General features: G+C 43.3%; 1 protein-coding gene across 1 annotated transcript in view; it reads left to right on the forward strand.

Moving 5' to 3' along the window:
- fndc5a (fibronectin type III domain containing 5a) overlaps positions 1 to 5,923 on the forward strand; it is a gene marked incomplete at both ends in the record, with an annotated part of 144,078 nt that extends 138,155 nt beyond the window's left edge. Inside the window, 2 exons of the mRNA XM_079528878.1 lie at positions 5,205 to 5,294; positions 5,784 to 5,923. Coding sequence (XP_079385004.1) covers positions 5,205 to 5,294; positions 5,784 to 5,923 — 230 coding nt within the window. The remainder of the gene's footprint in view (positions 1 to 5,204; positions 5,295 to 5,783) is intronic.
- Between the last annotated feature and the right edge of the window lie 8,109 nt (positions 5,924 to 14,032).

A 14,032-nucleotide genomic window follows, 5' to 3' on the forward strand; every position in this document is an offset into this window, starting at 1 on the left:
CTTGGGAACATACAGAGAATGTCTTAGCCGACTGAGCTATAGCCTTGAGGGTCCCTTCAATCTTTTTATTTTTTGTTTTGTATGAATTTTATTTGTATTTTCCAGTTGGCCCCAATGGTGCCCTCCTCTTGTATCACATCATGGACACACATGTACCACGTCCACGTTACAGAAAAGCACATTTTAGAAAGGGAGGTAATAAAGACCTCAAAATAAATGGCTTTCCACGAAACAGCTTGTGACATTGTGGCCGGCCAACCAAACAGCTTGTGACATTGCGGCCGGCCAACCAAACAGCTTGTGACATTGCGGCCGGCCAACCAAACAGCTTGTGACATTGTGGCCGGCCAACCAGCCCCAGGGAGACTGTGCCAGGGGTCTCGGGATGTTCTTGGACTTTGATTTGTTAATACTGGTCAACAGAGAGGCCGATCGATTGGCGTGTGGCTAAAAGCTACTGGAGCGTGTGGTTTCTGTTACCCTGCGCCCTTTACAATGTCAGTGGCTGTGTCCAAGAGAAGGACAGGAGCGTTCTCTGGGCTGCAGTGAACCTTAGCAATTGCTTTACCAAACGCAGCACAAGATACACTTCTGTGTGTGTGTGTGTGTGTGTGTGTGTGTGTGTGTGTGTGTGTGTGTGTGTGTGTGTGTGTGTGTGTGTGTGTGTGTGTGTGCACCTCATATTAGGAGTCCAGCTTAGTGTACAAATTGCATTTGAACACTCTCAGAGTGACAGACCTGTTATGGTAATTTTGACCCAGGCTAACTCTTTATATTTTTCTGGTAATCTTATTGATCATTTTGTATGTCCGTGGCAAAAATTGAATTTTGACCAAAATGTCCACCACAAGCTAGTCTCGCATTACCAGACTGTCGCCTCTCGCAATTTCCAAATGCTTCCATCGTACAGTCTGGAGAAACGGAAGAGCTGTCATGAGTAAAATATAAAGCGGAAGTGGAGCCTCCTCCCCACTTCCGTTTCATCTTTACAGTCGCGCAAATTTATTCTAATATAAATAGAAATCATCTAAGCATATATAGCTTGTTGCTTAGCAGAAAAGGAAGTACAAAAATAAAATGTAAAGATATTTTAAAATATATTTTCGTATATAACGGAAATAGCAGCTTCCTTACTCGGATTTCGGGAGGTGTAGTTCCAGACTCTATATAGCATTCGGAGATTGTGGAATAGTTGTCTCGCTACGGGAGACTAAACACCAGCCAGCATGGTGGTGTTGATCCCCAGACTAGAGTAATAGCTAGCTTAGCTCCCTGGTTCTCCATGTGGGGTCCAGGGACCCCCAGGGACTTCTCTGTAGCAGTAATGGCATCATGGTGATTTATGATGGTAGAGTACCATGCTCCTTTTAGCCGCCTTTCTAACATTGTCTCACAGGGGGAAGAGGCTGCTTGGGGTTTGTGCAGACAAAAAAAGACACTGGTGTTAAAAGAAATCACACCCGTGTGAACTGAGTGGTGTAAGGTCTTATATAGACTGATCAGCTGTGGTCTGACGTAATGTCTGACGTAATGAAATCACACCCGTGTGAACTGGGTGACCGTAGCAACCGTGCTCATTTTTTGGTACGAACAGACAGACACGTAAACTAACAAAGCCAGTCGTATGAGTGGTTTACACCACTCAAAAAAACACACAAAAAAAACACATATTGCCAGGAAAGGAGAACATGGTACAATCAATTAGGACAGTGGTTATCAAGGCCATGCAGGGGTGGGCAACTTTGTCGATGGAGAGGGCCAATATATTTCCACACTCACTCCAGAGGGCCACATTGTATATTACGTTACTGTCGTAGCAAAAATAGCCGATCTACAAGCTCAAAACGTGTCGCAGTGCGACGCGTTTTGAGCTTGGCGATCAGCTATTTTTGTTATTATTTGAATTGAAATCCTGTTTTTTTTTTTTGCTCTTTTTGAATTGGAATCCTGAAAAGTTACATTTTTATTTAATTTCAAATGCTTTTCTAATGGCTTTAATTATAGTTATGTTAACGTTATGAACTAAATACAAATACATTATAAATAAGAAAACAACATTTTAATACTACTCATTAAGCTACTAATTTAGTAATTTAGTAATTAAAGTGGGTCGTGTTTGCAAAAGAATAATATATCAGTACATTGATATTAACCTGAGGGCCACATTTAGTGATGGTGGGGGCCGCATGTGGCCCCCGGGCCACCAGTTGCCCATGTATGATTCAAGGCCACTGTGGCCTCAGGGCTTCTGATGATTTTGAGGGGCCGAAGGCCTAACAGAGACAGATCTGCAATAAGATAAGCGACTATAGATCCAAAATGATAGGCAAAGAATAAGCATTGTGCTTCATGCGGCCTGTTCCTTTTTTCGGTCCCTTGACTGTGGATTTTGTGTGAGAGTTGGTTGGATAGATATGTATGATGATGATTGTCTTGTTGGTTCATTGTAAACTAAGACAGAAAATAAACCCATCAATTAATTCAAAAGATCTGCCATTTTCTTTTGCTATGAATACAGCTGTGCCTTGAGACCTTCTAAAATGTGCCGTAATTGGGCTCAAACAGTTTGAAAACCACCACTCTAACTGACAAGCACCTGCTGTACTGTAGCTTGCTGTGTCCTCCTTGTAGCAACTGTAGATATCACACATACAGTACTGGGCTCCAGTTCAAGTCCAGTTCCACCTCTATAGAGCTAATTTACTTGAGTCAGCATCCTGACTTTAAGGTACATTGCAGTGTTGAGGGGTTGAAAGGGGGTAAAACAAAACTAACAAAACAGCAACTAAAGCAGATTCATAAAGGAACTATACAGTGCAGTGACCGCTCGGGACATGGACTACGTTCGGAGCGCGGGCATTTCTGGAGAACCGCCCATCCGATCAATTTCACACTCGACACTGTGCTTCTTGGAGCAATACTCCGGCCAAATGGAAGGTCGACCGGATGATCTGTTCTCGAGATATGTGAAGGACAGATATACTGTTTTACTGTACATACAGAGATTCCTGTAATACAGATATAGGTAGAACATGTCAAACTACAGTTGGAGGCCATCGATATTGTCCTTTTCTTTTTGCTGAGGTTTGCGTGATCTGCGCAAAAGGACAGTTAACCCATTTTGGGCGGGAACCCCTTTTGGTGTTTTAAACATTATGTTATAATTTAGCTATTGAAAAATAGCAGATCTACAAGCTCATAGCGCGCCACCGAGTGGCGCGCTACGAGCTTGTAGGTCTGCTATTTTTGAAAAATCGTGAAAATATTTATTTCAGAAAACTGGAGGATTTAGAAGGATTTCTTAAAATTTTGAGGTCAGGCCTAAATGGGTCAAATGATAAGGGTCAATATCGGTGGCACCCAACTGTACAGAGATTCCTGTAATACAGATATAGGTAGAACATGTCAAACTACTTCTCTAGAGTGAGTGTGCATGCATGGGCTGAACACCAGAGGGAGCTCACCTGCCCTTGTTGCCCTAAAATTCAGCTCAAACATGGGGGGGAAATGCATTCTACCATTCTGCCATGCACCATGGGGGGAAATGCATTCTACCATTCTGCCATGCACCAACAACATGGGGGAAATGCATTCTACCATTCTGCCATGCACCAACACATGGAACGCCTTACCAAAAGCCATTAAAGATGTCGACTCCCTGAACCAGATCAGGTTCAAAACAAATATGAGGCACGGGCCATTTCGCTTGCTACACTGCTAGCTAGGAAGTTAATACTACAGGCCTGGAAGTCGGATAAACCTCCGACAGTTGATATGTGGCTAAGGGAGCTGGGAGGAGTGCTGCATTTGGAGAAAATTAGATTTACCCTGTCCAAAAGGGAACCCTTATTTCAAAGAATCTGGTCACCCATTATTGAGATGCTTGTTGTGTTGGACTGAAGTGATTGAATACGATATTGTTCTGCCCCGTAATGTCATCTAATTAATGTAAATGTTTTTTAGATTGTGTTGTGATGTTGTTTCTGTCCTCGGAGTGCGGTGTAGTCATCAGCCATGTCGGTTATTATTTTATTGTTTTTTGTCTTTTTCTTTGACGGTTATGTTTTGTCTCTTTTTATTGTAAGTCTTGTTTTGTTTGTATGTTTCTGCTATTTTTTTTACCAATCTGTAACTTGTTGCTTAAATATTACTGAAATGCCTGTATACCAAAAATTCATAATAAACAGATGTTTAAAAAAAAAAAGATGTCGACTCCCTAAAACTCCCTAAAAACTAACCTAGTTGTTTTGGGGTGAATAGAGAAAACGTTGGAACATTTTCACCCATGCCATTCCCAAACATAGGGATGCCGCAGTGAAAGTGGTGAATAAATAAATGGTTGCACACAATAAAACGTGTCTAAATTATATCACGTGTCACATGTAGATGGACGACGGGCATCGATTCGGGCACAATATGCATACAATAACTGATTTTATGGTTAAATGTGAACAAAGCAGCATTTTTCTTAGCATGCCCTCGTGTTTTAAATGTTTTGTTCCCATCTCTTAGATGTTTTTAAGTGGTGCAACCACTTCCTTAAGTGACTATGTGCGTGGCTGGGTGGGTGGCTGGCTGGCTGGGTGGGTGGCTGGCTGGGTGGGTGGGTGCGTCTGAGCACGAAAACAGCATGGTTGTTTTTCACCACCTGTGTGCAACCTAACACACACACAAACACACACGCACATATTAACTGTATATATTTTGGGTGTGCCAGTACAGTACAGTAGAGGGTACAGTAGAGGGACCCCCATACGGTAACTCTATCATTTCTCAACCGTTTCGGACGCGGGGCGGCTCGCCGGAATCGGGCCGGCACCCTGGGACCGCCACACGGAGTAGCACCACTTACTTCACACGGGTGTGATTTTAGTGATGTTTTAGTGACGATTCTTCTTTCATTTCATGCATTTGCTTATTGTAGCACAATAACAGACAACAGATTTTCACGAATGTAAATGAATAAAATCCAGTATTATTAATTGACGCCCTTGCTGATATGTATTGCATATTGTATGTATTGTAATACAGTATGTCTTACTGATGAATTGAGTACAATGGACCACAAAGAGTGGAAACATTTTGTGTTATTCTTTGAGCATGACGTTTTGACTGTACTATTTGCACTGTTGTGTTAATAGTCTTGTTGATGAAGTATTCAATGACAAACGAGGTGTTTTCTTATTGTTTCCCCGGGCCGCCAGACGAAGTGACCATGGAGGAAGTGGCTCTGTCCACACAGCTGAGGGCCGGGGAGTGCATCATCGTCGTGGTCGTACTGATCATGTGGGCAGGTGAGATCCAAGGTTATATTTGGGATTTTTCATTTTAGGTTAGTTTTAATTTGTTTTGAACATATACATTCAGTTAGTTTTAAATCATTTTCAGATAGGATTTGCTAGTTTTTATTTTATGAAAATGTTTTCGTTTTTTTTTTTTAATATATACTTATTTGTCAGGTGCAGGATTGAAAAAGGTAAGTATTGTGTAATGAAAACGTAACAAAAGATAGGATTTAAAAATGTATTCACATCTGCATTCGCATCCACAAATGCTATAAACTAAAACTAAGGGCATTCTGCCTATAACATCAGTTAGCTTTAGTTCGTTTTAAACCTGGAAAGTCTCATTTTAGATTGTAACGTTGGCACTGTGAGCTGCTATTTTTGAAAGTGTGAGAACTAGCCCACTGATTTAGAAGGTAGTTGTAGAATGGATGGGTTTAAGTGGGTCCATTAGGACTATGTGCTGATGTTCTCTCCTCTCCCCTGTTCCCCGTGCAGGCGTCATCATCATGTTCTGCCGTCAGTATGACATCATCAAAGACAACGAGCCCGACACCAAGGTGGTCAAAGCTAAAACCTCTTCGGAGTGCAGCACCCCGGAGCACCCGACGGGGGGGCTGTTGCGCAGTAAGGTATAACCACCCACCCCTCCTCCTCCCCTGGGTCCCTAGCTCCTCCACCCCCAACGGCACCGGGCAGGTGGACGGTCCCCTACAGGCCCCTTCTAGAAACCTCATGCACTCTCATACAGTATACTCTATACTGTAGGACCATACCAGCGTCATTAAAGGAGAATTCCATGCTAGAAGGCTTTCTTACCTTTCCTTGTAGTTGTTACGTCCCCACCAAAGAGGTCCAGGTGTTTTTTTGTGCAAAAACGTATTAGTTATTTCCCCTACCATAAGCCCTCAATGAATTTAATTGAAATGAATGGGAATTGAATGGGGCTATGGGGTGTTGTGCTAATTCGCTTATAAGTAGTAAAGTGTGCCGCTTGGGATATTATTTACATTATGAAGAGAGGATATATACAAAAAAATCACACCCGTGTGAACTGAGTGGTGTAAGGTCTGTCTGACGTAATGAAATCATGTCTGACGTAATGAAATCACATTCACATCAGCCACACCGGACGGGACACATACTGTATTTCGCGTATTATACAACACAAGGTAGTTCCGACCGACCAAGCAATCCGGTTGAAATAGGCTCTCTACCCGTGCTCAAACGAGCGTGAAAGCAGCACGCCTAATCGAATTATAAAAATCACACCCGTGTGAAGTGAGGGGCGCTGTATATTCATACGCCAGTTTTAGGTGATAAGGTGACCCACCAAAAAGGTGTGTTAGTAAAATGAACGGTGAGTCGCTTATCACCGCAGCCAGCGTGACGTCATGTACAGTAGTAGTTTTCAGTTGTCACCTTTTGAATTTCTAATCAGTTATTTTAAATACAATGAGATTGAGCTCACGGTTACGTTTCGTTTCTCTATGTGCCAATAAGGGCCTTTCTCGGCCCCACCCCTCTCCCACTGTTTATATTGTGTTTAGTTTCCAAGATGGCCGCAGCGCCAGGAGGGCGTGGGGCGGAGGTGAGCGGGCGGGGTCGACATATGACCTTACTGGGCTGCATTCAAGACACTTGCCTTGTGTCTGACACCTGACTTGTGTCTGAACACAGCTTTGATGGATGTGACACAAGACAGGTGTCTTGAATGTGTGAATGCAGCCCATTAAGGGCATATGTCGACCCCCACCCGCTATATGTTATTCAGACTGGCAGGCCAAATCTGATTTGTTTGGCCTATCCAGAATCAGATTGGTTTTAATCAAGTCTGTATCTCGGTCTGGGCACTGAAGCCAGAGCGTATACACTACAACTACATTGTAAGACAGTGTCAATCGCCAGAAATAGCGACGCAACTTATTGTGAGCTTTCAGATCGGCTATTTCCAGCAGGCAACACCAAGTCTCAGTGTAAGAAAGAGTACGTTATAAACATTACTCATGCCTATCATGTCATTCTGTGATCTGAACACTGGCGAATAACAGTGTGGACAATCAGCCCTACAGACCGTGGTTGGGGAAACAAACAAAATAAGCCTTGTTCCGTCTCATTACCCATTGTAGGTAAAAATCTGAAAAATAACATCCTCATGCTCATTGAAGAACGACTAACAATTCCACAAATCCTCCCGTATCTTCCCGTCTCTCATATTTGTCATCTCGCTCTTTTCTTCTAGAACAACAACAACAACAGCAACAACAACCGGATGCCGACGATCAACTTTATCGAGGTGTGACCGCAAAGCAAGCAAACGCCTTCTCTTCATCCAAAAGACTTTTGTCTTCACAAACAAACAAGGCCCCTTTTCGCCAGGGCATCCGCTCGCCGGGATGAGATGAGGCTGCTACTCTACTCTACTACTCTACTCTTACCCCCCCCCCCCCCCCCCCCACACACACACACACACACACACACACACAAACACACCTTTTGGCACAAGGCCTGCCGCGGCGCTGAGACAAAGCTGCAGCACGCTGGGGGCTGGCTATGACCGACGTATAGAGTCTGCAGATGAGAGAGAGAGACTGGCGTGCCTCCACCATGCTTAATCACTACCCACGGGTCGTCAGAGATAAGAGGCCAGGTGGCTCCAAATGCGGAGAGACTGCAGATAAACAAAGCCCCCGGGAACGAAGCCAGACACCCATTCTTTGTCTTTTCTCTCTCTCCCCTGTGCATCATCACTTCTTCCCTCTCCGCTGTCTCTCTCCATCTTTCTTCTCCCCATCTCTCAGTGCGTGATCAATGGACACACACCGGCCCCATTTCCTACTACTTCTGTAATGGTTGGCCTCGGAGCGCCGCAGAGGTCTGTCCACTTCACAGAAACACTCGCCCGCCCGTCTAGTGCACTGTAATCTCCGCCTCAAGCACTCGGACCTTGTTTTCGTCACCAAAATCCCGTTCATCCGTTGTTGTACACTAGTATAATCGTATCCTCACTTTTGTACAATTTCTCTAGTTTGGTCAAATTACTTTTGAAATAGCTCAGTCATTCTAGTACGGATATCATTATATTTTTTTATATGGATTATTTTGAGAAGGATGTTGTACCATATACCGTTGCTGGTACTTGGTTTTTATAGATGTCCTCTTTGACGTCCTCTGGGAAACGTTTTAATTCTGCAAACTCGTTTCTTTCCCCCCTCAGGGAATGTAGACTCCACCTCGCTGATTCAGGAGCCATCTCTGACATGAGGCATGATCAACATAGAGCAGCATCGACAAGGATGTACTACAGTACCAGTACCACCGGTCCGGTACCGCCAGTGTCGCCAGTACCACCAGGGCAGAAACATCTCACTTAATACCGGAAAACTCAAATCTCATCAAACGTGACAGCAGAAGGCCGTAAAGCCCGATTCATACATCCGTCATGTGATAGGCACACGTATACAAGCTCACAACATGTCGCGTTGTGATCTCGTGGATTGGTAATTCTCAGCATGCGACACCGTCATACCTTGGAGTATAAATTACGCATAAGTCATACAGGCGACTCTAATATTAAACATGCCTACAATAGCATCCTCATCGAGGTCAAATTTGGAATTCTATTGTTTATATTTGCTTTTTAAATAGGTTTCTAAATTCTTTCATGCTTATTGATCTGTTTGTAACTTAACATTCCACACAAAAAAACACATCTATGGTGAACCCTTTTCTATTTCCTTGTGTCTTGCTCCTTTGTAGTGATAAGCATTTGAGGAGGCCAATTAATTAATCGGGTGTGGTCATGTGAAAAGTGAACTGTTGGACTCGCGTTTGTGAAGTGGACTTGTATCTGTAGAAGAGCTAAAAAAAAGTCCCTTCTTCTCAGCAATAACGGCCCTCGGTCAAAGAAGGAAGCAGCAGCAGTAAAACCCAAATTAAGTTTCAACCCCAATTACCCCCTTTTTTTGCATCTATCCACCAAATCCTGGGTGCCCCGCATATACTGGCTTGGGCACAAGAAGCAGCCATACTTGACGCAGCAGGCAAACTAAGATCATAGACAGCGGGAGGTCATATTTAGGATGTCTTTCTCTGAACTTTCCCTGAAAAGTCGAAAAGACAGTGGCAGTGCCGATATCTTCTACAAGGTTTCTGGAGAGAGGGGGGAGGCTTCACGAGGTTTCTTGGGCCCAAACATTCAACGCTAAGACTCCCTTTTCAACGTTGTCAACAGATGTCACCAAGGGCTTCTCTACCAAGATGTATTTTCAACTCATCGTCACCATTAGTGCTGACACTCCCACGTCCTGGAAGCAAAATACAATGTCAACGTCGATAAAATAACGCCATATACCGTAGTATCGTGCACTGTATATGTTGTATGAGGACTTATACCGTGCAGCTTCTGAATGGGCCAAACGAACGTTCCCCACTGATGTGTAGGTTATGGCGATTTAAAGTCTTCATTAAATAAAGAAAAACATGTTTTTGAGAGGGCTGATTCAAATACAATAGTATACTGCCTTAAAGATATCAAAATCTTCCATTTTAGTTCATAGTAAGGAATGCCAGAAAGCCCAGTTAATGTCTCACATTTTCCCATTGTATTCTTTGCATTTCCACCGATGTCTATTTTGCTAATTATTGTGAAACATAGGCCTACTAGTGATGACAAGTTGTCAGAGTTGAGGTTATTTGCCAATTTGGATGTGATTGAATGCAATGTTTCTGGGGGGGGGGGGGGGGGGGGTGTATGTAATACATTTTATATTGCTATTTTTGTTGGGTGGTGTCACTGGTGTGAAAAGCTGTTGGAAAAACAAAAAATTGAATGTGAAACAAACGTACACTGATGAAGGTAACATTTTGTAGACAAAGTGCTCATGACGCCCATAAAAGTGTGGTTTCTGAGAACGCTACAAACGTAGTTATTCTCAACACTGACATACTCTACTTCATTTTGTTGATATGCCATGACGGACGTGCTCTTTATAATATCTAGCAAGGAAAGCAATTGTGAGGAAAATCTTGTTTTAGGGCAGCAGGTTTTATAATCCTCCGTGAATCTAGCGTGAATAATTCACATCGCACTCATTCATCCGTGAGAAATCCGGATTGAAACGCGGTATGATTTATGCATTTGTTATTCGACGTGAATCTCGTTAAGCACATGCATGAGCGCGCACACGTGGACGCCAACATCCTAGCCCGCTAATGTGCAGAATTTAGCGTGCGCGCGTGTACCGTTAAGAGTATACGTGTGGGTGGCTAGAGGGGGTAGAGATGATGAGAGAGAAGGTGGTTCTGGTTGTTGAGAGGAGTGGGCAGCAGAGTGATGACTAATGAAAGAGCAGGCTTTTATCAGTCCCTCTCTCTGGCTCTCCGCTGCCACTCCTAATGAGAAAGAGTGGAGGAATTCACATTTCATTCCTCCCATAAGTGCGGGTCCGTGTCAGAGACCGGGAGTGTGTTTTAAGTAGAGAGGCGGGGAGGGCACGAGGGCCAGGGTCGAGGCCCCGGGGAGAGTTCGACTTAGGGAGTCACGCAAGGCCCTGTTGATTGATTAACGTAGACACCGTGTGACCGTTCCCCAGACAAACGTTGGGAGAGGTAAATGATGGTCGTTCCGCTGCATTACCCCGGAGTGATCAGCACTTCGCCGAAAAACTTTTGTGCTGAAGGTTGAAACCATTTGTTCCCTGGAAACCACTGCACCCGATCGATCGGCGTCCATCCATCTGCGCGCAGTAACAGATGATCTCTCCTCCCTGAATTATCTCTGTTGAACTGTAGCCAGTAGCCACGACTCCCGTTTGCCAGCATTATATTATCACTCAACGGCAATTTTCCGCTACACATTTGTCCTCCGCTCGCTCTACTCTTCAAGACAGTTGCCGTTGAATGAAAACGTCCAAGTCTCAACTTTAAAGCCACAGCTCTATTAAAAGCTCCTCACTTGGCAACATTATGTAGAACATAGATGCTCATTTTGAAAGCCTAATCTAAATTAAGCTCATTTAGCTAACTAATTTACCAATTATTTAAGACAGCTAGTTCTCTGTTGCCATTTTAAATATCACAGATATTCTTTACTTCAACTCTAAATGCTCATCGTCATTTTTAGGGCTAATGTTAATGTTAGTGTTTTTTGCCATGCAGGTGTGTCTTAATGTTTGCCTCTATAGAGAACAGGTTTCTGCATCAAGGCAATATTATAACGCACTTGAGTGACTATTCCCTGGCAGTGTCCAGATTCCAGATGCCTCAGCTGGGTAGTAAACATGACTCCTGATGGATGTTACTTCAATAAACATGCAAGATGATGAGTCTTTTTAGGTAGCCCATTATCGAGCAGCAGCACACCAACGTCACCTAGTGAGGATTCGAGTTGTGGAATTCGACTATAGATCTTCTACTATGCAGGCTTCCATGAATGTGGCCTGTTTATATCAAACTTCTCCTTATCGTACAAGCTGTTCATGAGCTTATACAGTAGCATATCCTATCCATTAGACATGTCTTAACACAATATAAACCTTAGTGCAGAAATGGTGCACGACTGTAAGAACTTAACATTCCACTTTGGGCCCTGTGGCAGTAAGCCATGCTTTTATAAGATGCTGACAATTTTAGCCATCTTCGATGACTGAGAAGCTTCAGACATTTCATGCATTGTTTGAAAGATATGCTTGATAAGGTTTATACGATTTTCCCCGATTGAAAAAAGTAGTAGGCCTATACACAAATTGGGAGTTTTCAGAATGGTATAGAGAACCTAAAAACAGACCTAGGCTAGGTCTAGTACATCATAGTGTCAACAATACAGAGATATTGATTGATTATGGGCGTAGGAAAAACTAGATTCACAAAGAAGCATGGTTCAATCCTAATGTATGCTTTGTCGTACGACCATGTTGTGGTCGCAAGCTCACAATGCGTCGCATGTGCGACACATTGTTAGCTTGTACTTCGGCTGTTTTTGTGGTGCGCAACACCGTCGTAAAGGTCCTTACACACCTGGAGCGTGACCAATAAAACGATCTGAAAATGTGTCATGAATATTTCACATCAAACTATGAATTTGGGGAACTGGGGGTCGTGTTCTCTCCTCCGCATCATCAGTGCCCATACCCTAGGTGGGGTTGGAGAAAGGGCCTTTCTGAGTGGAGTTAGCATGTTCTCCCCGTGTCCCCTAGGGTAGGTACGCTCACAAAAAACATGCAGTAATCATCGTCTCTATACTGCCTCCCACTGGCCAGCCGGGGCTGGCCAGGGGGAGGCATTCTATAGTCTAAAAAATAGACATGATAGAATGTTGGCATTCTGTGTGGATGCAGGCCTGCTCATGACACAACAGCAGTTTTAATTAATGCAAATGAATCGCACGAAACAAACGCTCCCGGTGTGTAGACGGGAGCATAAATTAAGACAGTAGACCAGGGCTGAGCAACTTTGACAATGGAGAGGGCCACAATATGTCCACACTCACCCCAAAGGGCCACATTGCATGGTAGTGTTGTAGCAAAAATAGCCGATCTACAAGCTCAAAACGCTTTGAGCTTGTAGATCGGCTATTTTTGCTATCATTTGAATTGAAATCCTTGATTATTTTTTGCTATTTTTGAATTGGAATCCTGAAAAGCAAAAGCCTTTAATTATTGTTATGTTAACTTCATTAACTAAATACAAATAAAATTGGACGTAAAAAAAATGGGGGAGGACACACAGCAATACCAGTATCTGACATTAACCTGAGGGCCACATTAAGTGAAGGTGGGGGCCGCATGTGGCCCCCGGGCCGCCAGTTGCCCACCCCTGCAGTAGACAAAGAGAGACTGCTCTATCCATATACCATCACCGTGTTTAAAGTATAGACATTGCTTTAAGAGGGCTAGCATGGTTTAACTATTATGCACAAGGTTACACAACTTCAGTAATGAAGAATACGGTGTATGCTTTCTTGTGTATGCTTAAATCAAATAAAGAATATTAAATATTTTTCACAAAGATTCACTGTGCTTTTGATTATTTTTTTATATAGGCTATATTTACATGAAGTTCAAAAGGAAAATGTGAAAAACACTCCCACCGAAACTGACCTTTATTTGAATAACACTAAAAACTCCAGGCAGACATGCGGGCGTCTCCCTTTCCTCTGAATAATTAATGCATGTGAATCTCACTCAGACTTCGGCAACTGTCACTTTCCCCATTGAAATGCTATATCCCTTGGAGTTATTGAAGTCGTGTAGAGTTCTGACCGAGCGAGACATTAATCCTCATGAAGAATCCACTCAGCGGTCACGTTTAATGCGGTGTCAGCAACCTGCGTGATAAAACGCGTCGGGACTCACAACATCCCAAGATATCGATGTCCCACGCATAGCATAATAATCCCACAAATGGCTTTTATCTCACTAAATTCCCACACTAGATTATGTTTACAGATGTCTCTCCGATGCATGCACGCGTCGATACGAGTGCAATCCCTGCCCTGTCGCATGTTTGAGCAGAGGGTTGAGGGAAAATAAATGGTTTTCACCTCTCAAACACACCACCATACAATTCATATTTCAAGACAGGCAATTTCAAGCATGATCATTTTATCATATATTAATTTCACTCACAATACCAATTCTCTCATGGGGGGGTGAAAGACAAGTTACTGCATGATGCTGCATTCGCATGGAATCAGGCAAGCGGTAGACGGCAAAACCTGCTGGACGGCACAGAACAGTAAAAAAAGA

Source organism: Electrona antarctica (genome assembly GCF_951216825.1).
Source record: "Electrona antarctica genome assembly, chromosome: 18".
In the NCBI taxonomy this organism is placed as follows: domain Eukaryota; kingdom Metazoa; phylum Chordata; class Actinopteri; order Myctophiformes; family Myctophidae; genus Electrona; species Electrona antarctica.